The sequence below is a fragment of the Nicotiana tomentosiformis genome, chromosome 7 (assembly GCF_000390325.3).
Source record: "Nicotiana tomentosiformis chromosome 7, ASM39032v3, whole genome shotgun sequence".
NCBI lineage: Eukaryota > Viridiplantae > Streptophyta > Magnoliopsida > Solanales > Solanaceae > Nicotiana > Nicotiana tomentosiformis.
Genome location: NC_090818.1, coordinates 13,579,412 through 13,604,788, shown reverse-complemented (window position 1 = coordinate 13,604,788; position 25,377 = coordinate 13,579,412). Strand labels below are relative to the sequence as shown.

The 25,377-nt window shown below is 39.9% G+C and overlaps 1 protein-coding gene across 1 annotated transcript; it reads right to left on the bottom strand.

Annotated features, from left to right (window-relative positions):
- Positions 1–15,459: 15,459 nt before the first annotated feature.
- Positions 15,460–24,165, bottom strand: LOC104103702 (3-oxoacyl-[acyl-carrier-protein] synthase, mitochondrial). Its single transcript, XM_009611627.4, has 14 exons — positions 23,912–24,165; positions 22,748–22,977; positions 21,740–21,847; positions 21,590–21,661; positions 21,318–21,404; positions 20,482–20,633; positions 20,226–20,306; positions 20,095–20,128; positions 19,780–19,846; positions 19,603–19,679; positions 17,950–18,010; positions 17,756–17,838; positions 17,380–17,451; positions 15,460–16,081 (listed from the first exon to the last, which is right to left on the bottom strand). The coding sequence occupies exons 1-14, from the start codon at positions 24,030–24,032 to the stop codon at positions 15,917–15,919; spliced, it is 1,410 nt and encodes a 469-aa protein (XP_009609922.1). The 5' UTR covers positions 24,033–24,165; the 3' UTR covers positions 15,460–15,916.
- Positions 24,166–25,377: the final 1,212 nt, after the last annotated feature.

Below are 25,377 nucleotides of genomic sequence, written 5' to 3'. Positions count from 1 at the left end.
CTCATACCCATTCTGCGGTCCATTATGCGATCGCGGACCTGATTTCGGAGGGTTAATTTTTTTATTTTCATAACCTGGCCCCATTTTGATAAATAGGCTTTGGGGCTTATTTTGGGGCAATTATCTGATAATTTTAGAGAGAAGTGAGAGTGTTCTAGAGAGAGGAAGTAGATGAAGTGTCTTGTTCATCAACTTCTTGTCCAAGCCTTGAAATCCAACAAGAAATCCCTCAAGTTCTTCATCAAAGAGGTAAGGTTCCATACCCTAGTTTTCAATTTCGGGATTTGGATTAAAAGTAGGTCATAAGAAGTATTCCATCCGTTTCAATTTATGCGAACCTATTTCCATTTTGGTCCGTTCCAAAAAGAATGACCTCTTTCTAAATTTGGAAATAATTTAGTTTAAACTTACAATTCTACCCTTAATGAGAAGCTTTTATAACCACAGAAATACTCTTGGCCCCCTTTTGACTTGTTTAGGACCACAAATTTCAAAAGTCTTCATTTTTTCTTAAACTCCATGCCCAGTCAAACAGGTTCATATAAATTGGAATGGAGGGAGTATGATTCTTGGGTGTGAGAGTATTATGTATACATGTATGGATTTATTATGAAAATATGAGTATGAATTAAGTATTGGAACTCGTGATATAGTGATTGGAAGCCATAAATTCTCAATTTAAACGATTATCCATTGCATAAATTGAAAAGTGATTATTTGATAAAATTTTGTTGGTTGGGTGAGAATGGTTGGTCACACATGCGATGTTAGGATTATAAGTTGTTAAAGAATGATGGTGGGATGAATTATTGGTAAATGATGGTAGTTGGAAGAACTATTTCTATGGTTAAGAAATGTTTAAATGTATGTCCACTAGGTATTTGGTAAATTATCTAAATGACCTAAACTATGGAATTGGTTACTAATGTTGGTTCCATTGGATGTTGATATTGTAGATTGAAGTTGCTTAGTATAGTAGATCGTTGTAGTATCATTAAGGGGTGAATTTAAGTTTAGGATCATTGGCATTGAATTGCGGACAAAAGAAGGCATTCAGAGGTAGATACGCGCGGAATGGAATTTCCTGAGCATTGATTAGCCTGCTCGACATTGGGTTCGTCTTGTTGAGGTAAGTAACTCTTCTAATCTTGGAGCTGAGGGTATGAATCCTGAATACAAGTATTATGTGAATTGTTTGGAGGTGACGCACATGCTAGGTGACGGACGTGTGGGTGTGCACTATAGAAATTGTGACATAATTATTTTCGTGGAATTTTGTAGTCAAATAATCTTGGCATTTTCTATGTAGTTTTATGTGCTAAAGAAATCGAGCTGAGAATCATATTAAAAATCATGTTGAGACTATGTGCCGGTATTATTGGGACCCACAGAGGTCATATTGCTGTGAATTATTTATTTTAAATTGAAAATCCATACTCAGTCATATTCATGTCATTACATATCATATCTCAGTCTCTGTTATTATTTATTGATATATCATATCATCATTTTCGGGATATTTTCATGACATTGTGAGCCCATGAGAGAGAGACTGGAGAAATTGATGACTGAGTGAGGCCGAGGGCCTGATTGTGAGGATAATTATGGGATCGGGTTGCACGCCGCAGCAGGCCATATTGGCTTTATATACTTTATTATTATGGGATCGGGTTGCACGCCGCAGCAGGCCAGATTGGCTTATTATAGCACGTGAGTTATCCGTGCGGATACATACATTGATACTATAGCACGTGGGTTGTCCGTGCAGATTATAGCGCTTGGGCTGAAGGAGCTCCTCCGGAGTCTGTACACACCTCCAGTGAGCGCAGGTACCTACTGAGTGCGAGTGCCGAATGCGAGTGCGAGTGCCGAGCGATTGGGAGGATTGAGTGACTGTGAGGACTGAGTGATGGAGAGGACTGAGTGAATTGATACTCTGAGAGTATGCATATGAGTTCATCTCTGAGATACATTGCATTGACATGCACACATGACATACATACATATAGATGTATTTTTTCTCATGCTGTACGATATTACATCATTCATGATTTCTCACACATATTGGCAGATGGGCATAGTGATGCATTTGTTTTACACTGGTTATCTGGAAATAAAAAATGAAACATCTTATTTATTATTGAACGGATTTTTGGGAAAATTATTATTTTTAAACTTATTCATATTTTTGGCAACTTCGGTAAACGATTTGGGTTTTCACTGATGTACTTGAAAGGAAGAACTATTTTTAGAAATCATGATTTAGCTGAGCATTTTATCTCTGAGTTACTTCTTGTATTATTGCTTTACGTTGTTATGGACTGTTGTTGGTTATTGAAGTTGGGACCCGACCTTGGTACAAGCTCGTCACTACTTTTAACTTAAGGTTAGGTTTGTTACTTATTGAGTACATGGGGTCGGTTGTACTCATACTACACTTCTGCACCTTGCGTGAAGATGTTGGATGCTGATGTTGCTATGTTCGTTGGGAGCTGGATTTGAAGATGTACCTGCGTTCCAGTTGTAACTGCCTCTTGTTCATGGTAGCCTTAGATTCATAAAACTCTGTTTATGTACTTTTCAAACAGATGATGTATTTACTTCATACCAGCTTTGTAAATTTTATCTTTAGAATCTCATGATTTGTACTACCAGTTCTTGGGGAATGTATAAGGTTAAGATAATTATTTACTTAAATAGCTTTATTAATTATTATTGGAATTGGTTAGTGGTTAAGTGTCTTACCTAGCTAGTGGGTTAGGTGCCATCACGACTAGTCGGATTTTGGGTCGTGACACAACCAAACCTCATATTCGTCCTACACCTGCTATTCTTGATACCGATAATAGTTTATTACAATTTACCGAGAGTCAGTTTTGCCATAATGTTGCACCTGGTGAAAAATTAGACCATGAATTAATGAATGCTCTCTATTCTAATAATTATAATAGTATTGATGAAAATGATGATGAGAAAATTAATTGTCACGACCCAAAATAACCCTGTCGTGATGGCGCCTATCGGAACTAGGCAAGCTGACACATTTCCAAAACAAACCGATATTTTCATTTCAAAGATAACTTCAAGGCTATTTAACATAAAAACCTTCGTAAAAGAGTTCAAATCAAAATAAAAGTGCGGAAAAAAAGGCTCGATATCGGGGTGTCACTAGTCATGAGCATCTACTATAATTTGTCTGACAATATCGAGACTAACATAGTCTGAAAAATAGCTAAATACAACTAAAGGAAGATAAGAGGGAGAAGAGCAGGGCTGCGATCGCCAGGCAGCTACCTTGCAATCCCCAAAAAAATCTGCAACCAGAATAGTCAACAGCCGCTACCATGTCCAGATACGCCTGGATCTGCACACAAGGTGCAGGGAGTAACGTGAGTATGCCAACTCAGTAAGTAACAACAGTAAATAAAGACTGAGAAGTAGTGACGAGCAATAATGCAAGTAAAGTTTATATCCCAAAAATTCAGTAAAATACAGCATGCTTTTAACACCAGAGTTTGAATCAAATTAGCTCTTTTAAATCCAGTTCCAGTAAAATAATTTAAAGACATCTTTCAACAGTTTTCAAACAAAGGCTCAATGCAAAGGTGAGCAAAAATAATGAAATCATAATCAGCCCATCGGGTAACATCACTCATATACAGCCCCTCGGGCAAACCTCATAATCACTCGTATACAGCCCCTCGGGCAGACCTCACCATTACTCATGCCTCCCAGTCACTCGGCACTCGCACTCAGTAGGCACCTGCACTCACTGGGGGTGTGTACAGACTTCGGAGGGGCTCCTTCAACCCAAATTCTATATCAAGCCAATCATGGCATAAATCAATGAGACCCTCGGCCTATATCAAACATGCTGCGGCATGCAACCCGATCCCATAAATATCCTCACAAATCAGGCCCTCGGTCTCACTCAGTCATAAACCTCTCCAGCCTTTCGGGCTCTCAGAAAACAAATATTCAGCCCAAACAACATTTATATGATGCATCAAAATAGAGTAATAGAGACTGAGTTATGCTGTAAATATGTATAAACATGACTGAGTATAGATTTTCAATCAAAAACAATAAAAGGATAGCAAGAAAAGACCTCTAAGGGTCCAAACAACACTGACATAAGGCCTAAACATGGCATCCAGCCTGATTTACAGAAATTCTTTCTAAAACACATAAGAATCATATAGTTTCAACAAAATATTCAACTTATAGTTGATACGGGACGGACCAAGTTACTATCCCCAACAGTGCACGCCGACGCGCCCATCACCTAGCATGTGCGCCACCTCCAAATAGTAAAATGATACAAAATTCCGGGGTTTCATACCCTCAGGACTAGATTTACAATCGTTACTTACCTCAATCCGAGCAAATCTCTACTCTGAAATGCCCTTGCCTCTCGAATCGGCCTTTGAGCATCCTGAATCTAGCCACAAGCAATACAATACGATCAAAACAGGCTAAAGGGATCAATTCCACAAGAAAAATACCAAATTATAGCCAAAAATCCGAAATCGGCCCAAACCCGGCCCCCGGGCCCACGACTCGAAATCCGACAAAAGTCACAAAACCCAAAAGTCCACTCACTCACAAGTCTAGTCATACTAAATTTACCAAAATCCGACAACAAAATCCCTTTCAAAACCTCAAAATTCCATCTCAAGAACTCTTCCACGTTTTCCCCAACTTTTCACCCTAAATCACAATTTAGATGATAAAAATCAAGATATAATCGTGGAATTTAACCAAAACCAAGTGAGAAATGCTTACCCCAATCAACTCCCTGAAAATCCCTTCAAGAATTGCCCAAATCCGTGATCTCTAGCTCAAAATATGAAAAATGAGCTCAAACCCTCGATTTGAATTTAACACTGTCTACCCAGATTTTACCCTTAGCGAACGCGACCATCCTCTCGCGTTCGCGTAGACCAACTTGACTGTCTCACCATTTTACTCTTCGCGAATGCGATACATGCCTCGCGAACACGATGCTTTACTAGCTCAGACCTTTGCGAACGCGGCCACTATCTCGCGAACGCGTAGAACAAGGACCTGGGGTCCCCAACTGCCTCACTCCTCTTCGTGAACGTGACCCTTCTCCCACGTTCGCGATGCACACGCAGACCACACCTTCGCATTTACGTCCTCCCCTTCGCAAATGCATAGAACAAAAATTCACCACTCAGAAAACACTCTTCGCGAACGCGAGAGCCCACTCGCGATCGCGAAAGAGGAAACCAGAAGAATGCAGCTGCAAATATCAGCAATCTCACCAAGGTCAAGAATGATCCGTTAACCACCCGAAACTCACTCGAGGCCCTCGGGACCTCAACCAAACATACCAACATGTCCCATAACATCATACGAACTTAGTCAAACCTTCAAATCACCTTCAACAACACCAAGAACATGAATTACACACGAATTCAAGCCTAATGAACTTAGAAATTTCTGAATTCCACAAACGACGCCGAAACCTACCAAACCATGTCCGAATGACCTCAAATTTTGCACACAAGTCTGAAATGACACCACGAACCTACTCCAACTTCCGAAAATCCAATCCGACCCCGATATCAAAATTTCCACTGCCGGACAAAATCGCCAAAATTCTAACTTTCGTTAATTCAAGCCTAATTCCACTACGGACCTCCAAATCACATTCTGGACACGCTTTTAAGTCCGAAATCACCTAACGGAGCTAACGGAACCATCAAAATTCAAATCTGAGGTCGTTTGCACATAAGTCAACATCTGGTTGACTTTTCCAACTTAAGTTTCTAATAAAGAGACTAAGTGTCCCAATTCACTCCGAAACCACTCTGGACCCGAACCAACTAACCCGATATATCATAATATAGCTGAAAGCACCAAAGGAAGCAGAAATGGAAAAAAATGGGGCTATGACTCTCGAAACAACCGGCCGGATCGTTACATTCTCCCCTCTTAAACAACCGTTCGTCCTCGAACGGGTCTAGAAACATACCTGGAGTCTCAAATAGGTGTGGATATCTGCTCTGCATCTCCCGTTCGGTCTCCCAGGTGGCCTCCTCCACAGACTGACTTCTCCACTGTACCTTCACCGAAGCTATGTCCTTTGACCTCAACTTCCGAACCTGCCGATCCAAAATAGCCACCGGCTCCACATCATAAGTCATATCACCCTCCAAATGAAACGTGCTGAAGTCCAAAACATGGGACGGATCGCCAACATACCTCCGGAGCATGGAAACATAAAACACTGGATGCACACTCGACAAACTGGGTGGCAAGCCAAGCTTATAATCCACCTCCCCTATCCTCTGAAGCACCTCAAAAGGCCCAATGAAATGGGGGCTCAACTTGACCCTCTTCCCAAACCTCATAACACCCTTCATGGGTGATACCTTTAGCAAAACCTTCTCCCCAGCCATAAAAGACACATCACGGACCTTCCTGTCCGCGTAGCTCTTCTGCCTAGACTGCGCCATGCGAAGCCACTCCTGAATCAATTTCACCTTATCTAATGTATCCTGGACCAAGTCTGTACCCAAGAGCCTAGCCTCACCCGGATCAAACCATCCTACTGGAGATCAAACCATCCTACTGGAGATCTACACCTCCTCCCATATAAATCCTCGTACGGAGCCATCTGAATGCTCGACTGATAACTGTTGTTATATGCAAACTTCGCGAGCGGCAGAAACTATTCCCATGAACCCCCAAAGTCAATGACACAAGCGCGTAACATGTCCTCCAATATTTGAATGGTGCACTCGGACTGGCTGTCCGTCTGAGGGTGAAAAGCTGTGCTCAACTCAACCTGAGTACCCAACTCTCGCTGCACGGCCTTCCAAAACTGCAATGTAAACTAAGTGTCCCTATCTGAAATGATGGAAACTGGGACACCATACAGGCGAAAAATCTCTCGGATGTAAATCTCAGCCAACCGCTCTGAAGAGTAAGTAGTGCCAACTGGAATGAAGTGCGCGGACTTGGTCAGCCGATCCACAATAACCCAAATAGCATCGAACTTCCTCGAAGTCCGTAGGAGCCCAACTACGAAGTCCATGGTGATCCGCTCCCACTTCCACTTTAGGATCTCTAACCTATGAAGCAAGCCTCTCTATCTCTGATGTTTATACTTAACCTGCTGACAGTTGAGACACCGAGTCACAAACCCAACTATATCCTTCTTCATCCGCCTCCAGCAATAGTGCTGTCTCAAATCCTGGTACATCTTCGCGGCACCCGGATGAATGGAGTACCGCGAGCTGTGGGCCTCCTCAAGAATCAACTCCCGAAGCCCATCCACGTTGGGCACACATATCCGGCCCTGCATCCTCAACACGCCATCATCACCAATAGTCACATCTCTGGCATCACCTCACTGAACCCTGTCCTGAAGAACGAGCAGGTGGGGGTTATCATACTAACGCTCCCTGACACAGTCATAAAGAGAAGACCTGGAGACCACACAAGCCGAACCCGACTCGGCTCCGAAATATCCAATCTGACAAGCTGGCCCGCTAGGGCTTGAACATTCAATGCCAAGGGTCTATCTACTGCTGGGAGATACGGTAAACTCTCCACCCAGCGACTCAAGGCATCGGCCACCACATTGGCCTTCCCCGGATGGTACAAAATAGTGATATCATAGTCCTTGAGAAGCTCTAACCATCTCCGCTAATGCAAATTAAGATCCTTCTACTTAAACAGATGCTGCAAATGTCGGTGATCAGTATAGATCTCATAATGAACCCCATACAAATAATGACGCCAAATCTTCAAGGCATGAACAATGGTTGCTAACTCAAGATCGTGGACAGGATAGTTCTTCTCATGGGTCTTCAACTGGCGTGAGGCATAGGCAATCAACCTACCCTCCTGCATCAGAACATATCCAATACCTACCCTCGAGGCATCATAATACACGGTGTAAGAATCTGAAGCTGATGACAGAACCAACACCGGAGCTGTGGTCAAAGCAGTCTTGAGCTTCTGAAAGCTCTCCTCACACTCATCCAACCACCTGAATGGAGAACCCTTTTGGGTCAATTTGGTCAAGGGTGATGCAATAGATGAAAATCCCTCCACAAAGCGACGGTAAATAGCCCGCCAAACCAAGGAAGCTCCTAATCTCTATGGCTGAGGATGGTCTAGGCCAACTCTGCACCACCTCTATCTTCTTCGGATCCACCTGAATACCCTCACCGGACACCTTGTGCCCCAAGAATGCTACGAAACCAAGCCAAAACTCATACTTGGAGAACTTTTCATAAAGCTTCTCTTCCCTCAATCTCTGTAATACAATCCTCAGATGCTAAGCATGCTCCTCCTGGATACGAGAGTACACTAGGAAATCAACAATGAATACAATAACGAATGAGTTTAAATAGGACTGAAATACACTATTCATCAAATGCATGAATGTTGTTGGGGCATTGGTCAGCCCAAAATACATCACTAAGAACTCATAATGGCCATATCGGGTCCTAAAAGTTGTCTTAAGAATATCCGAATCCCGAATCTTCAGCTGGTGATACCCGGACCTCAAATCAATCTTGGAGAACACCCTCGCTCCCTGAAGCTGGTCAAATAAATCATCAATACGAGGCAAAGGATACCTGTTCTTGACTGTGACCTTGTTCAACTGCCTGTAATCAATGCATATCCTCATGGAACCATCCTTCTTCTTTACAAATAGAATCGGTGCACCCCAAAGTGACATACTAGGCCGAATAAACCCATTATCAAGGAGTTCCTGAAGTTGTTCCTTCAACTCCTTCAACTCCGCCGGTGTCATACGATACGGTGGAATAGAAATGGGCTGAGTGCCCGGCACTAAATCAATACCAAAGTCAATATCCCTGTCAGGCAGCATGCCCGACAGGTCTGCAGGAAACATATCCGAAAAATCACGTACCACCAGAATAGAATCAATGGCAGAAGTCTCTGCACTAACATCCCTCACAAAAGCCAAATAGGATAGACAACCCTTCTCAACCATTCGCTGAGCCTTCAAATATGAGATCACCCTACTAGGTACATAGTCTATAGAACCGCTCCACTCAACCCTCGAAAATCTCGACATCACCAACGTCACGGTCTTAGCGTAATAATCTAGAATAGCATGACATGGAGATAACTAATTCATACCCAATATCATATCAAAGTCAACCATGCTGAGCAGCAAAAGGTCTACTCGGGTCTCCAGACCCCCAATAGTCACCACACATGACCGATATACGCGGTCCACAATAATAGTATTGACCACGGGAGTAGATACATGAACAGATGAAACTAAAGACTTACGGGGCATATCCAGAAAATGAGCGAAATATGAGAAAACATATGAATAAGTGGAACCAGGGTCAAATAATACAGAGGCATCCCTGTAACAAACTGAGACAATACCTGTAATCACAGCATTTGAAGCAATAGCATCTGGTCTGGCAGGGAGGGCATAGAAACGGGCCTGGCCGCCCCCTGATCTGCCTCCCCCTCTAGGGCGACCCCTGGCTGACTGCCCTCCACCCCGATTTGACTAGGCGGGTGGTAAAGTAACTGGTGCTGAAGTCGAAGGCTGACTCCTCTGCTGAGATAAACCTCCATGACGACGAGGACACTGCCTCCGCATATGCCCAAACTCCCCACACTCAAAATAACTCCCTTGTGCTGGTGGCGGGGACTGAAGGGAGCCCCTAGCACTGGGATAACTGGTAGAAGAACCTGACATGAAGGAGCCCTGAACTGATGGAGCACGGGACGAACTCTAGGCTGGGAGGGCACTAAGTGATGAGTGGCCCTGATGAGAACTGTGAGAACCATGGCCCGATGATGCACCACGGTGAACTGGGCAAGCTGACTGAGCATGCCTGAATGGATGACCTCTGTCGTGCTGGAACTGACCCCCATAAGGAGCACCACTAAATCCTCCATGTCCTCGAGGCCTCTTAGCCTCCCTCTCAACCCTCTCCTGACCGCGAACCATCTCAATCTGCCGAGAAATGTCGACAACCTCATCAAAAGTAGCACCAGACACTCTCTCTCTCTCTCTCTGGTCATAAGCAATCACAACTGATAAGTAAGGCCATCTATAAACCTCTTGATCCTCTCCCTGTCTATGGGAACCAACCAGATAGCATGACGGGCCAACTCTGAGAATCGCATCCCATACTGCGTCACAGACATATCATCCTGGCGAAGCTGCTCAAACTACCTGCGCAGCTCCTCTCTGCGGGACTGAGGCACGAACTTCTCCAAAAAGACCACGGAGAACTGCTGCCAAGTAAGGGGTGCTGCGCCAACAGGCCTACACCTCTCGTAAGTCTTCCACCATCTGAGTACAGCCCCGAAAAATTGCAATGTAGTGAATGAGACCCCATAAGTCTCCAGAATACCAGTTGTATGGAGTATCCTCTGACACCTGTCCAAGAAGTCCTGTGCATCCTCTCTCTCTGTGCCACTGAAGGGTGGGGGCTGGAGTCTCCCAAACCTCTCCAACCTACGCTGATCATCCTCAGGCATAGCAGGAACCACATAGTCCTGAGCAGCTATAACCGGTTGGGCTGGTGGTGCCCCCGGTGTCTGGAGTCCCTGAACAACCTGCTCGGGTGTGCGAGCGGCGGGAGTCTGGGTGCCTCCCCCGGCCTGAGAAGTGGCTGCGGCTGTTGAGATAGAGACCGCCTGAGCAAGGCCGGTACACACTGTCATAATCTGAGCTACGGCCTCCTGAAGGCCTGGAATCACAATAGGCACAGGCGGTGCCTGAGCTGGTGCATCAACAACTGGAATCTGGTCCTAATCTGGGGCAATTGGTTGGTCTGCAGGTACTGCCCCAGCTGCTGTGCGGGCTGCACTTCTGCCCCTACCGCGACCTCGGCCTCTCGTGGCCCTAGGTGGTGGTACTGGTGGCTGGCCCTCCTGACCGGTAGCATGAGTCCTCACCATCTGTGAGAGAATGAAACAACAGGTGTTTAGTTACCAGAATAGATAGATTCGCACGACAAGAATCCAAGAATGTGAAATTTCCTAAAGGTTCTGCAGCCTCTCGAAGATAAGTACAGACAACTCTGTACCGATCCGCAAGAATCTACTAAACCCGTTCATGACTCGTGAGACCTATGTAACCTAGATTCTGATACCAACTTGTTGCGACCCAAACTAACCTTGTCGTGATGGCGCCTATAGTGGAACTAGGCAAGCCGACTCATTTCCAAAACAAACCGATATTTTCATTTCAAAGATAATTTCAAGGTTATTTAACATAGAAACCTTCGTAAAGGAGTTCAAATCAAAACAAAAGTGCAGAAAAGAAAAGCCCGACATCGGGGTGTCACTAGTCATGAGCATCTACTATAATTTGTCTGACAATAACGAGACTAACATAGTCTGGAAAATAGCTAAATACAACTAAAGGAAGATAAGAGGGAGAAGAGAAGGGATGCGATCGCCATGCAGCTACCTTGCTATCCCCGAGAAAATCTGCAATCGGAATAGTCAACAGCCGCTACCGTGTCCAGATACGCCTGGATCTGCACACATGGTGCAGGGAGTAACGTGAGTACGCCAACTCAGTAAGTAACAACAGTAAATAAAGCCTGAGAAGTAGTGACGAGCAATAATGCAAGTAAAGTTCATATCCCAAAAATTCAGTAAAATACAACATGCTTTTAAAATCAGAGTTTGAATCAAATCAACTCTTTTAAATCCAGTTCCAGTAAAATCATTTAAAGACATCTTTCAACAGTTTTTAAACAAAGGCTCAATGCAAAGGTGAGCAAAAATAATCAAATTATAATCAGCCCATCGGGCAACATCACTCATATACAGCCCCTCGGGCAAACCTCACAATCACTCGTATACATCTCCTCGAGCAGACTTCACCATCACTCATGCCTCCCAGTCACTCAGCACTCGGCACTCATACTTAGTAGGTACCTGCGCTCACTGGGGGTATGTACAGACTCCGGAGGGGCTCCTTCAACCCAAGCGCTATATCAAGCCAATCATGGCATAAATCAATGAGCCCCTCGGCCTATATCAAACATGTTGCGGCGTGCAACCCGATCCTATAAATATCCTCACAAATCAGGCCCTCGGCCTCACTCAGTCATAAACCTCTCCAGCCTCTCGGGCTCTCAGAAAATAAAGTATTCAACCCAAACAACATTTATATGATGCATCAAAATAGAGTAATAGAGACTGAGTTATGCTATAAATATGTATAAACATGACTGAGTATAGATTTTCAATCAAAAACAATGAGAGGATAGCAAGAAAAGACCTCTAAGGGTCCAAACAACACTAACATAAGGCCTAAACATGGCATCCAGCCTGATTTACAGAAATTCTTTCTAAAACACATAAGAATCATATAGTTTCAACAAAATATTCAACTTTACAGTTGATACGGGACGGACCAAGTCACTATCCCCAACGGTGACGCTCACACACCCGTCACCTAGCATGTGTGCCACCTCCAAATAGTAAAATTATACAAAATTCCAGGGTTTCATACCCTCATGACCAGATTTACAATAGTTACTTACCTCAATCCGAGAAAATCTCTACTCCGAAATGCCCTTGCCTCTCAAATCGGCCTCCTAGTGTCCCGAATCTAGCCACAAGCAATACAATACGATCAAAATAGGCTAAAGGGATCAATTTCACAAGAAAAATACCAAATTATAGCCAAAAATTTGAAATCGGCCCAAACCCAGCCCCCGGGCCCACGTCTCGAAATCCGACAAAAGTCACAAAACCCGAAACACTCATTCTAGGTCCAATGACCTCATCTCATTAAACCTAACCACTTTATTAACATTCAACCCCAACATTTCTAACCAACTCCTCAAATTTCGTGAAAAGAATAACCATGGGTGCATGTGCTCAATTCCTCAAATACCCTGCTCAATAATATTATAGCATGTAGAGGAAGGAAAGACAATTAAATCAGATATGAGAAACATCACAGAATGAGTACTACAACGATCCGAAACATCACATAATGAGTACTACAACGATCCGAAACTGCGTGTATCCACCTCTGAATGCCTTCTTGTCTCCTCAATTCAATGCCAATGATCCGAAACTTAAATTCACCCCTTAATGATACTACAACGATCTACTATACTAAGCAACTTCAATCTACAATATCAACATCCAATGGAACCAACATTAGTAACCAATTTCATAGTTTAGGCCATTTAGACAATTTACCAAATACCTAGTGGGCATACATTTATACATTTCTTAACCATAGAAATAGTTCTTCCAACTACCATCATTTACCAACAACTCATCCCACTATCATTCTTTAACAACTTATAATCCTAACATCACATGTGCGACCAACCATTCTCACCCAACCAACAAAATTCCATCAAATAATCACTTTTCAATTTCTACAATGGGTATTCATTTAAATTGAGAATTTATGGCTTCCAATCACTATACCATGAGTTCTAATACTTGATTCATACTCATATTTCCATAATAAATCCATACATGTATACATAATACTCTCACACCCAAGAATCATACTTCTTATGACCTACTTTTAATCAAAATCCCGAAATTGAAAACTAGGGTATGGAACCTTACCTCTTTGATGAAGAACTTAAGGGATTTCTAGTTGGATTTCAAGGCTTGGACAAGAATTTGATGAACAAGACACTTCATCTACTTCCTCTCTCTAGAACACTCTCACTTCTCTCTAAAATCATAAGATAATTTCCCCAAAGTAAGTCCCAAAGCCTATTTATCAAAATAGGGTCGGGTTATGAAAATAAAAAAATTAACCCTCCGAAATCAGGTCTGCGATCGCATAATGGACCGCAGAATGGGTATGCGGGTCGCAAAATGCACCACAAAATCGATGCCCGAAAATGGGCTTCACTGGACAGGTCTGCGACCATTTTGCGGTCGCATAACTACTTCTGCGATCGCATAATGATTCTGCGATCGCAGAATTGGTCGCAGAATCGCATTTTTCCAGCCTTTGGTAATTTAGTCATAACTTCTTGTAGGAATGTCCAAATGACGAACGGTTTGAAGCGTTAGAACCTAGACTCGAAGATCTTTCATATGATAGGTAGATCATCAAATAACTCCATATATATATATATATATATATATATATATATATATATATATATATATATATATATATATATATATATATATATATATATATATATATATATATACATATATGACGAACGGTTTGAAGCGTTAGAACCTAGACTCGAAGATCTTTCATATGATAGGTAGATCATCAAATAACTCCATATATATATATATATATATATATATATATATATATATATATATATATATATATATATATATATATATGTATATGTAGATATATATGTATGTATATGTAGATATTCTCGTTCAAAGTTGGGTCTTGTACGTACCCATTTGAAACTTTAGTCTATCATGAATTTTCCAACTTGACTTGGACTTAGGGCTCTTCTTAGACCATAAACCATTCTTAATGCACCTCATACATATATTATCATGATCAATTGATATGATTCATATAATAGTCCTTGTCTACACACAAAATAATACAAAATTAGTGCACATCAACTTTCTTAATAGCGCTTAATTACTTCAAAATTTTCCGGGGTGTTACAGGTTGGGGGACCCGGGGGCAGAGGAGGAGGAACAGCAGTACCACTAGATTCGCCAGTCTTGGATTTTTCCTTATTCTTATTTTTACCAAAAATATTTTTTACGCAAGACCTCTTAATTAATTAACTAATAGCAAATAAATAAAACAAACAAAACTATAATATTAAGACTTAAGAGTTGGAACTAGTTTACCGAATTGACGAACAACTTGTTGAAAATTGATTATCGTTAAAGACTTAAAGACTTCAATTCACCAACTTCACAATTCTTTCACAAATTGTAACAACCTCAATATTTTTATACTATTTTTTGGAATAAAGTAAACAATAGTAGCAAGTATAGAAGAAAATTATAAAGAGATTGTGATGATTTTGTAAGAAAAATGAAAGAATAAGAGGATATTTATAGTTGAAAATAGGGAAAAAATTTAATTATAAAAAGTTTGAGGTTAAAACAAAGTTAGGGGGTTAAATGGCTATTTTTTAAATAGCCAACGACTATTTTTTAAAGCCCAACAACTCTATTTTTAAATAGCCAAACGGCTATTTTTTTAAAATTTTTTTTACATTGGGCCCGTTTGACCTGCCAAGGGACCGGTCCGGTCCCTTTTCGGGCCAAACGGTCCCGATCCTAACTGTTCCTACTCGAGAACCAACCCACGAGATCGGCCCAAGCCCACCTCTAGCAGTCCTACCGGTCCCGGCCCTTAATCTCAACACATAGATATCACGCGTTTAATATAGCAAGGGAAGTTTGATAAATAGAGAGCTCTTTTCATTTTTCACACCATAATGCTAGACTGCTAGCCACAACGTTGGCTAAAATAAAGCTAAAAGCCAGAACCTACTTTTTCAATTGGTAATGTGTCTACCAATGTAGTTACAGGACAACAATAACAACGCATCAATCCCACTCGGGATCGATTATAAAAAGTTTATCCGTGTTACTTCCTTTAAACCCATCTCAATCCAACATTTGAAAAAATCTAGGCTCTAACACTAGAAATTTTCTATATTTTCTACTTGATTCTCAAGACGTCTAAGAAAAAGTCAAAAACCAATAGATCTACAATAATGATAACAAAGTTAAAAAATTAAACAAACCAGACTGAAACTGGAGCTTCAAGGCAAGACAAGAATTGGCCAAAACGTTCATTTTAAGGGAGCTATAGCCCTCAAAACTCCCTCTTCCACTTTACCTAACCTGGTTAGCCATAAGTTTTAATTCCTAACAGCACTCTTGTTCCAGCGGCGCATTTGGTTAACCAAATCAGTATTCAGTTGGTTGAAGTAAAAAGCAAGCAAGAATTCGTTCCTCCAAACCCAAATGAGTTTGATAAAGCAGCTTTAATGGTCATCTTCTTTGAAGTAGTCAAAGGCAAGAAACCTCCATTGAATACTGGATCTGGTTCAGAAAGGTTTAGCGTCAAAGGCGCGATGCCCTGCAAATAACATCAAAGCGATTAGCAGCTCAGTCGTGAAATAGAAAATATTACAGTTACCTCATCAAGTCTAGAAAGAAGCATAACGCTGGCAATAGTTAATGCATGTATCTACTGCCTTGACCTTTATCCCAATTTTGTTTTTTTGATAAGGTAAATTTTATTCATCAGGTACCAAGGTGGTACAAAAAAGTACAAAGAGCATCCCTGAAACAGTAATCATCCCCTCAGCCCTCCTAACAAATCCAAAAATCCAAAAAATCCAATTTAACTAGCACTTTTTGTCATCTAGATTATACCTTGCAGGTAAAAATCCAAAGTTCAATAGATTTACAGTATAATAACTAAAGATCACTTCCTGACCGTTTCCGTGTTCTGTACAAACTTGTCACTGGAACATTTGAAGCCTCAATAAAAGTAATTCTCACATTAAATAATCATGAAATACATTTGTTTAATCACTTTTTCTTTTTGAAAAGACCTTTAGTTTATTGTCTGTTGGTATCACTTTTCTTGTTAAATATTACATGGATGCTGAACATGAAGGCATGAAAGGAAATAGGTTGGTAAAACCAAGAAAGAGTCAGCATAAGTAAAGATATCGCCTGCCCATCACAATAGTATCAACTCATTCTACAATTTGTTAACTTATCCACTTTGCTAAGCTCCCAGGGTAAGGTGATCATTCAGCTGAAGACCTCTTCTCAAAGATGCTCACTGTAATGCCCAAATGAACTTTTTACGTGCAAGTGCAACAACTCCTAAACAACCAGTACATTTGACCTTTACCCAAGAAAAAGAAGAGTACATTTGACATAAGTCAATGATCTATTTGAATTCTAACTCCACATTGAAGTGCTTATAGTCAAATGGCCGAAGAAGATCATAATTCCACAATTTTATCTTCTGTGTATTAGCAAGAACAACATTATAGCCTTGAATTCCAAAAAGTTCCCAAGCCAAGGGGTGAAAGGAAGTTCATGTTAAACGGTCTTCTAATAAACATTCAGCATTATAACATGCAATGGACCGAACAGAAGTGTTTCAGGAAATTACAAATCAAATGTACTCAAGTATATTAGACATTATCCAGCGGAAATATAGATATTGTACAGACTACTTATAAGGCCATATACAAAAAGATCTTCATGGGATAAACTTCCAAAATAAAACAAAATTCAGGCATGTAAGCGGACATTTGATCGAGTATGAAGCATCTAAATAAGGAATTCCAATCATTAAATGTTAAGGCTTGTGTGATTAGATCTTGTGTACTATAAATGAAAGCATCATCTTACGTGGTGTATTGCCAAGACAGTAAAAATTGCTTCAACAGCTCCAGCGGCTCCAAGGAGATGACCAATGGCACCCTGATATTTTGGGTAAGAGTTCAGCAGAGTTCATAGAGAAGGGGGAAAAATACATGCTATTTATGACAGAAAGGATAATGCTAGTATCCACTAATAACCACAAAGTAAATGCAGAAAAATTCAACAAGATGATAATACGCTGAAAGCGCAAGAACAGGTCTTTTCTGATGCAGAAAAGACATGACTATAGGTTTCCAAGAGACGAAGTCTCCTTCAGCTTTGGCTCATAGGAGAACTGGGATGTCTTATTATACTCTATTCTAATCACAGTTCGGACTTGGTTGAACACCCCAACTATGATTACCTTCGTAGAGGACAAGGACAGAGCCCCTGATGTAACATGATCAGAGAAGACATGTTTTATTGCATTTGCTTCTGCTGCATCACCTGAGCAAGATATTTCAGCAACATATACAAAAATGTCAAATTTCTGTTTTCCATTGAGGGCAAAAATTTTGAAATCATTACAGAGGTTCTTCACATTTGCAAAATGATTACCAAGGGGTGTAGATGTAGCATGAGCATTTATGTAATCCACTTGACTAGGATGAAGACCAGACTGCCGAGGACATGAAGAAAAGAAAGAAGTGTTAGGTAAAAAACATCTACATATAGAAAGTGATAAATTAGAACATTAACTTTCTAATAAATTAGAGGCACGGTGGTCTTTCCTCTAAGTTGCATGAATAACAGACAAGTCTGCTCTACTTTCTGAGACTGTATACAACGCTATGAGTTTCTGTATTTCAATTAGATCCTCCATATAGGTCTCAGGATTGATAGGTCAAGTATGTTCAAGTCACAAAAGATATTAAGTTCTGTAACACCATTACCTGTCAAACGAGTGATATCTTAAAACAAAAAGCACAATGCTCAACCAACTAGATAAATAAGAGCTAAAAGGAGCAATTTTTACTTCTTTTTTTTAAAGTTATAAGGATGTTGAACGTGAAGGCAAAAGGAAGCAGGTTGTTTAAAACTAGGAAAGAGTCAGCATAAGCACAGATTTCTCTTGTCCATCACACATATCAACTCATTCCACAACTTGTTGGCTTATCCATTTTGCTAAGCTCCCCGTGTAAGGTGATCATTCAGCTGATGACCTCTTTTCATAAGATGCTCATTGTAATGCCCTAATGGACTGTTAACTTACAACAACTCCGAATTTACTTACATTACCAGTGTATTTGAGCTTTAACCAGGAAAGAAAAGTATATTTAACATAGATCGAGGAATATACTTGTAACAATCACTTTCTATTCATTCTATTAATTGTAATTGGCCCAAATTTATCTCATGCAAGAGAGAAGCTAAAGGCTGATATAGTTACTCCCTCAGTTTGAATTCATGTGAAACAGTTCAACTAACACAGATATTAAGTTGTTAATTTGACATGTAAGTGTTACAAGTGGCAGCAAATGTATATTACCACAGCTAATAAAGAGTTGATTTAATGTAGTAACATTGTGATGAAGTAATATCCAATTGCTTAATGAACTTGAATTCTTGAAACATGTGAAAGTTTTATAGAATGTCTCAGTCTATTGGCTACTTTTACTTCTTCTTTCGGCTACTGAATATTTTGTATGTACAACTGCTATTGATGCAGGATCATATCAAACCATTAGCTTATTCCACGCAATAGCAATTGACTAACTGGATTTGCTGCATCATCTTTGGCTATGTTTGGCAACTACACAAATCGAGATACACTGGGAGCAACCTCAAACCTATTTAGTAATCCTAGTCTTCCAATAAGAGAGGAGCATTTTCATAAAGTTGTTTATGTTGATTTTGTCATGGATAGTGAGAATAGAGGAAATTGATGTGGACAACTAGGAAATTGGTAGAGGCAATGCTGAATACTTATAGTACGGAAGAACCAAGGAAGATGAGAAAGAAAGGAATCTGTCATTTCAACTGCTTGACTGATAACCTTTGAACAAAAAGATGCAGAAAGAGGTTAAAGTATTGTCTACAGAAACTGAGAAACTCAGAGAATGAATGTTAATCTGATTTTAAGAACTACAGGAGATATTTGTATGTCATGAATAGTGGCAAACTCGGGGGCAATTCGAAGTCATTTACCCTTACACGCAATGGATTATAATTTAGTGGGACCAAGAAATGACAGGTCAACATAAATATCACCTGCTTCAAAGCACGTGTCATAGCTAAAACTGCACCTCTTCCACCAATATTTGGTTGTGTAATGTGATGTGCATCACCTAAGCAAAATAAATAGGTAATATACAATTACAAGCAGACCATAATGCAGGGATGAATGAAAGGAGATCAGATTTACATGTGAATATAACCAAACTATACCTGATGTTCCATAGCCACACAGCTCTGCGTATATTTTAGCTCCTCGTTTTTTTGCATGCTCCAGTTCCTTGGGACATCACCCCACATGTAAGATGAGAAATAGTCGAAATGATGCTAACGAGCAAAACTAATAAACAGAACGAGGGAGTGGATTAACTTCAGTAATCTATATATCAGAGATGATTGAAAGATCAACCTAATAGCCAAGGAGGTTTTTCATGGTTATAACTTTAGGGTGGGGCAACAACCCAACCACTGTATTGTGAGGGGATAACCCCCTCATTACTATCTGAAATTCCAAACAGCCAAACTCACCTCTAACACCATGACACCAGAACCCTCACCTATCCTGCACTTCAAAATGAGGATGAAATACGAAGGTGAGTCAGAATCAGTTCAGATATAAGGATGCACATTACCTTCTTGAAAGTATGGATATTACTTACACAAATCCATCACGACCACAATCAAATGGCCTGGAGGCTTCCTGTGGTGTTGAATTATACTTGGTAGTCAATGCTCTTAACCTAAATTAAAAATGGAAATGTATACAGCAAAAAGATAAATAAAACACGGAGATGATGTGCTAGGGTTTTTAAATAGAGAGCCACAACATCCATAATCAAAGTGGGCCTTAATAGAGACGAAGAGGTTTGTAAATACATAGCATAATAATACCATAGACCAACATTTGAGGTGTACCTACAAAATCCAGCGATAGATAAAGCATCAATGCTGGCTTCTGTCCCCCCTGCAACCATCACATCTGCATCTCCAAATTGAATCATCCTGGCAGCATCACCAACTGAATGAGCTCCAGTGGCACAAGCTGTCACTGCAGCATGGTTTGGTCCCTATTCAAATTCAAGAATAAAATAGGCATTATTCTTTAGCACATTGTGTGTACACTTGGATCTAGCACCAAGAAAAAGGCAAGAAAAAAGAGGAGGTTCAGTCAGTTGCATAACCCTTTAAGCGTATGCATAAGCAACAAAAAGTTACCCCAAAAAATGCAGACCATTAAAGTAGCTACTAAAACTGAAGCATGCATGTCATGCTGCAGTGACAGCTTGTGCCACAAGATCGCACTTGAACACCATGAATTAGGAAATTGGATGCAAAAAAGAGAGAAGTGTCCCTTGTCAACAGATATGCAACAGCATTCTCATGATATTATCCTACATAGCTTTCGGAAGTTTCAAGATATCAAATTCATTAAACAAATCAAATTTAACCTTTAATATGACATTTCAATCAACCTTACTTTTCGACAAAGAATATAACACAGAAGTTCAATTAATTTTGTATCCAGTCTGATGGAGTATCTGCTTCTTTTTCTCTTTGTAGACCACATTTTTCTGTTATCTCAGTTATCAGTTGAGATTAAAATAATCACATAACAGTTGGTCCAAGCATAAAGCAATAAGATGGAAAACAATAAACTAGATCTGAATTCCTGATCATCAAGCTTCACAAATACTTTGGAATTATAAAACTTCCATACATTTCCACAAGACGAATTACTACTACATACATACCTGAAAACCATACTTCATGCTTACATGACCAGAAGCCATGTTGATCAATATCCGTGGGATGAAAAATGGACTAAGACGGCGTACATTCTGGTATCAGAAAGTAGATTGTCAGTAGTAATTGCACTACCTCTGTATATTGATGGTTCATTTCCAGCAATTTAGTAGCAGCTACCACTAGGAAATGACAACAAAGGAATACATGCATTTTCCTTGTTTGACGGGGATTGCCTCATATTTCACCATCACTCAGCAAGATAAAGTGATTAACCAACCTTTTCACAGATCATTCTTGATGCTTCCAATATGTCACTGATACTTCCAGTTCCAGCACCTAAGGAGACTCCCTGAGGTAGTTCCTCTTAGATACCAATGAAATGCAACAAGAATTGACATTCTGACATCAAGAAAATAGTAGGTTATACCGTCTGTTCCTTCTCATCCTGCTCAGTAGGCATCCAATTAGCATCTTTAAGAGCTTCATCTGCAGCAGACAGTGCATATCCTATAAATCTTGCAATTGATCTATGCTCCTGGCAGAAATAGATATCACAAGGCAATTATGGGACCACAGTGAGGTGTTATGCAAAAGCAGTTTTAGGAGAAAAATCTGATTGCTAATAGTGCCAACATAGTGTAATATATCATAAATCTTAGCATCCTTACTTCATTTGTATGTTGCCCACAATAGAAAAATTTAATCTCAAATGATTATTTTTTTTCCATCTACAACCACTGCTATTTCCTAATATACCAATTACCAAAAAAGAATAATGACTACTCTTGATGCTTTATGTAAAGCATGCATCACCAAAATATATAACGTGCCACACAGTGCATCAATACCTACTAGTGATACTAAAATGCTCTATCTGTGATATAGATTGAGGGCAAGTGGACAACAACATTTAATTGAATGTATCATTCTATAAATCTTTTATATCGTGAGACAAAAGTAATTTTAGAATCTACTTGTAATATGCTGCGAAAATTTTAATTTTGTTTCATGTGCTCGTCTTCCAAGCCAAATATGCTCGAAATAAGATACATTTTATAATTTGCATTTCTAAAAAGAAGGCTTTTGTTTTTCTTCTTATCTGAAAAGGCTGATCTAAAACAAGTCATGTATCACATGTAAGTTGTAAAACAATCCCGAATTCTTTTTAGTATGAATGAGATATTCTGTTGGATATAGGCAGTAGGTTGGGAATTTAACAAAGCTATGATAGCAGAGGTCGCTAGGAGTAAGGGTGGTAGGGCAGGGGTGAGGCACAAGGTACGGGGCAAGATAGAGGAAGCAGACGGGCTAAAGATTTGGAGGAATAATGAGTTTATAACAAGTGGCATTTTACATTTTCAGTAGAAGATTTTGTTATATAACATTTCTATACATTCAACTATGATTAACATAGTGACTGAAGGTTGGGAGGTACCTTAGAATTTAGCCACAGCTGCTCATCGAATTCACCTGAGCTAGAACCGCAGGGCACAATTGCAGCAACTTTGGATGTCAATTGATCAAATGTATACGACTTAACTTCAGGGTCAAAACCGTTCATCTTCAAATCATCAGGGGATATTGCTCTTACACCACATTCCCCTTCTGTTAACCTCTTCCATGTGGTTTTCACACCACATCCAAGAGGAGTCACCATCCCTAGACCTGAAAACAAAACCACCAACCAAACATTCAGGCTTTATAAACACCTGTTGCACCATAAGTCTTTGCAGAATCATCATAGAAATTCACAAATTCCGCACAATCAGACTAAAAATATAATATGGAAATCTGAACCATACGGCTAGAGATGATATCACTTTGAGGATATACAAGGTTATGCTATCCAGACACAGCATGCTTATTCTGCCACTCGGCCGTTCTAATCTTGTTGTGATTGTTACTTATATTTTATTGTATCGTATCATTAAATCCGCCGTGACGTGACAAGGGAAAGTGCCATTATGTAATGACCAATTTGATGTGGTAGCGTTGTTACCTTACTTTTTTCTCTCATCTTGCACTTCCTTATTAGTAATAATCCTATTTTATCCTTTACCCTATCTTTTTATATAATAATTTTACCTCGTATCCTTTTTTTTGTAATATTGCAAGTTCATTTTTTATATTGATGTACGTGATATCACAGAATGACGACAAACGATACAATCTATTCCAACATTGTATTTATAAAAACAATACAATACATTATAGTAAAATACAATACGATACATTATGAAATGACATGTAATAACCATCTAAACAAGCTGTAAAATCATGGTTCTTGTACGAAGTTTTTATATAATCAATGTAATTTTAACTGGTTATAATAGATTATTCACTTTGTTTTCTAGATTACTTAACCAGACTTACTAAAGGCAGCTACTTGCAAGTCAGCTTAGCGTGAGGGTGTTAAAAAACGAACGATTTTGTACAAGACAACAAAATATTCAATTAAAACCCATTTTGTTCATTTGAATTTATTGAAATTAAACCATTTTTGAAGTCGAAACGAAGCAAAAAAGGAGAAACCTGCAATCTTATACACGTAACCGAGTAAAAGAAAGAGTTGAGGAATAGCGTTTTTTTGTATGATTACCAGTAACAACAACTCTGCGAAGAGGGTAAGCAGGAGGAGGATGGTTAAAGGAAGTCGATGAGCTGAACCGATGGAAGTGAACTCGGGTCGGAATGAGGCCTAACCATTTTCTTCCTCTCATTGCTTTTCTCAAACTTGAGAAGCTCGTTTGGTGAAGGAATACTATTTACATCCCGCTCTATTCCTACTTCTCTCTCTCAGTTTACAATTTTCTACTTTTCTTGGACTAGCCAATTTCGGCTCACACAAATTCATAAACTAGGAGCAATTTGGGGGAAAGTACATTTTGTTAGGAATATATTATATTATGTATGTTTATTTAGTATTTCGTTGTAAATAAGCTTCCTGAAGAAAGAAGTTTATCCATATGAGACTCCGCCATAAATATATTTATCTATTTAGTACTCTATTAGAAATAAGCCTCCTCCGTTATGGATAAATATTACTCATGATAGAAGATTATTTATATCTAGCACAACAGTTTAGAGCAGCAGCTTGCAGTAGCAGCTTGCACAACAGCTTGCAGTAGCAGCTTACACAGCAGCTTGCTTTCTTCTATAAATAGAGGAGAATTCAGTTCATTATGTACATAAGTTTGAAGTTTGAATAATATATCAGTTTCTCTCTATACTTGTCTTTACTTTACAGTCTTTATTTTATAACACGTTATCAGCACGAGACTCTGCCATCTCGAGCAAATACTTTGAAAGTATAAGAGGTACGAACTTTCTTTTTCTAAATAATGTCAAATCTTTCTAAACTTGAGTTTATAGCCCTGGATATATCGGGCAAAAGCTACATGTCTTGGGTGCTTGATGCCGAAATTCATCTTGATGCGATGGGTCTGGCAGACACCATCAAAGATAAAAATCAGGCATCAAACCAAGACCGTGCCAAAGCAATGATATTCCTACGACATCACCTTGATGAGGGCCTGAAAATGGAATATCTTACTGTTAAAGATCCAGTCATACTGTGGAGTAATTTGAAAGATAGATATGACCACCTGAAGATGGTCGTTCTTCAACAGGCACGTTATGATTGGACTCATCTAAGGTTACAAGATTTTAAATCTATCAGTGAGTATAATTCTGCTATGTTCAGAATTATTTCCCAATTGAAACTATGTGGTGATAATATTACTGATCATGATATGTTGGAGAAAACTTTCACCACTTTTCATGCCTCGAATATGCTCCTACAGCAGCAATATCGAGAGATGGGATTTAAAAAGTATTCTGAACTTATCTCACATCTTCTTGTAGCCGAGCAACATAATGGGCTATTAATGAAAAACCATGAAAGTCGACCTACTAGTTCTTGTCCATTCCCTGAAGTGAATGAGACGAACTTCCACCAAGCTAAGCGTGGAAGAGGACGTGGCCCCAGTCGTGGTCATGGCCATGGTCGGGGAGGAAACTCTAATCGTGGTAAAAATAATGCACCAAAGAACCCTCCTCACCACC

What these genes read in the sequence shown, in the direction of transcription:
- LOC104103702 (XM_009611627.4), bottom strand. Translation starts at nt 24,032, where the DNA reads ATGAGAGGAAGAAAATGGTTAGGCCTCATTCCGACCCGAGTTCACTTC. An exon ending in TCGCAGAGTTGTTGTTACTG is followed by an intron (nt 22,978 to 23,911) that starts GTAATCATACAA and finishes TTTTGTTTTCAG; the next exon opens with GTCTAGGGATGGTGACTCCT. An exon ending in GTGTGGCTATGGAACATCAG is followed by an intron (nt 19,680 to 19,779) that starts GTATAGTTTGGT and finishes TATTTTGCTTAG; the next exon opens with GTGATGCACATCACATTACA.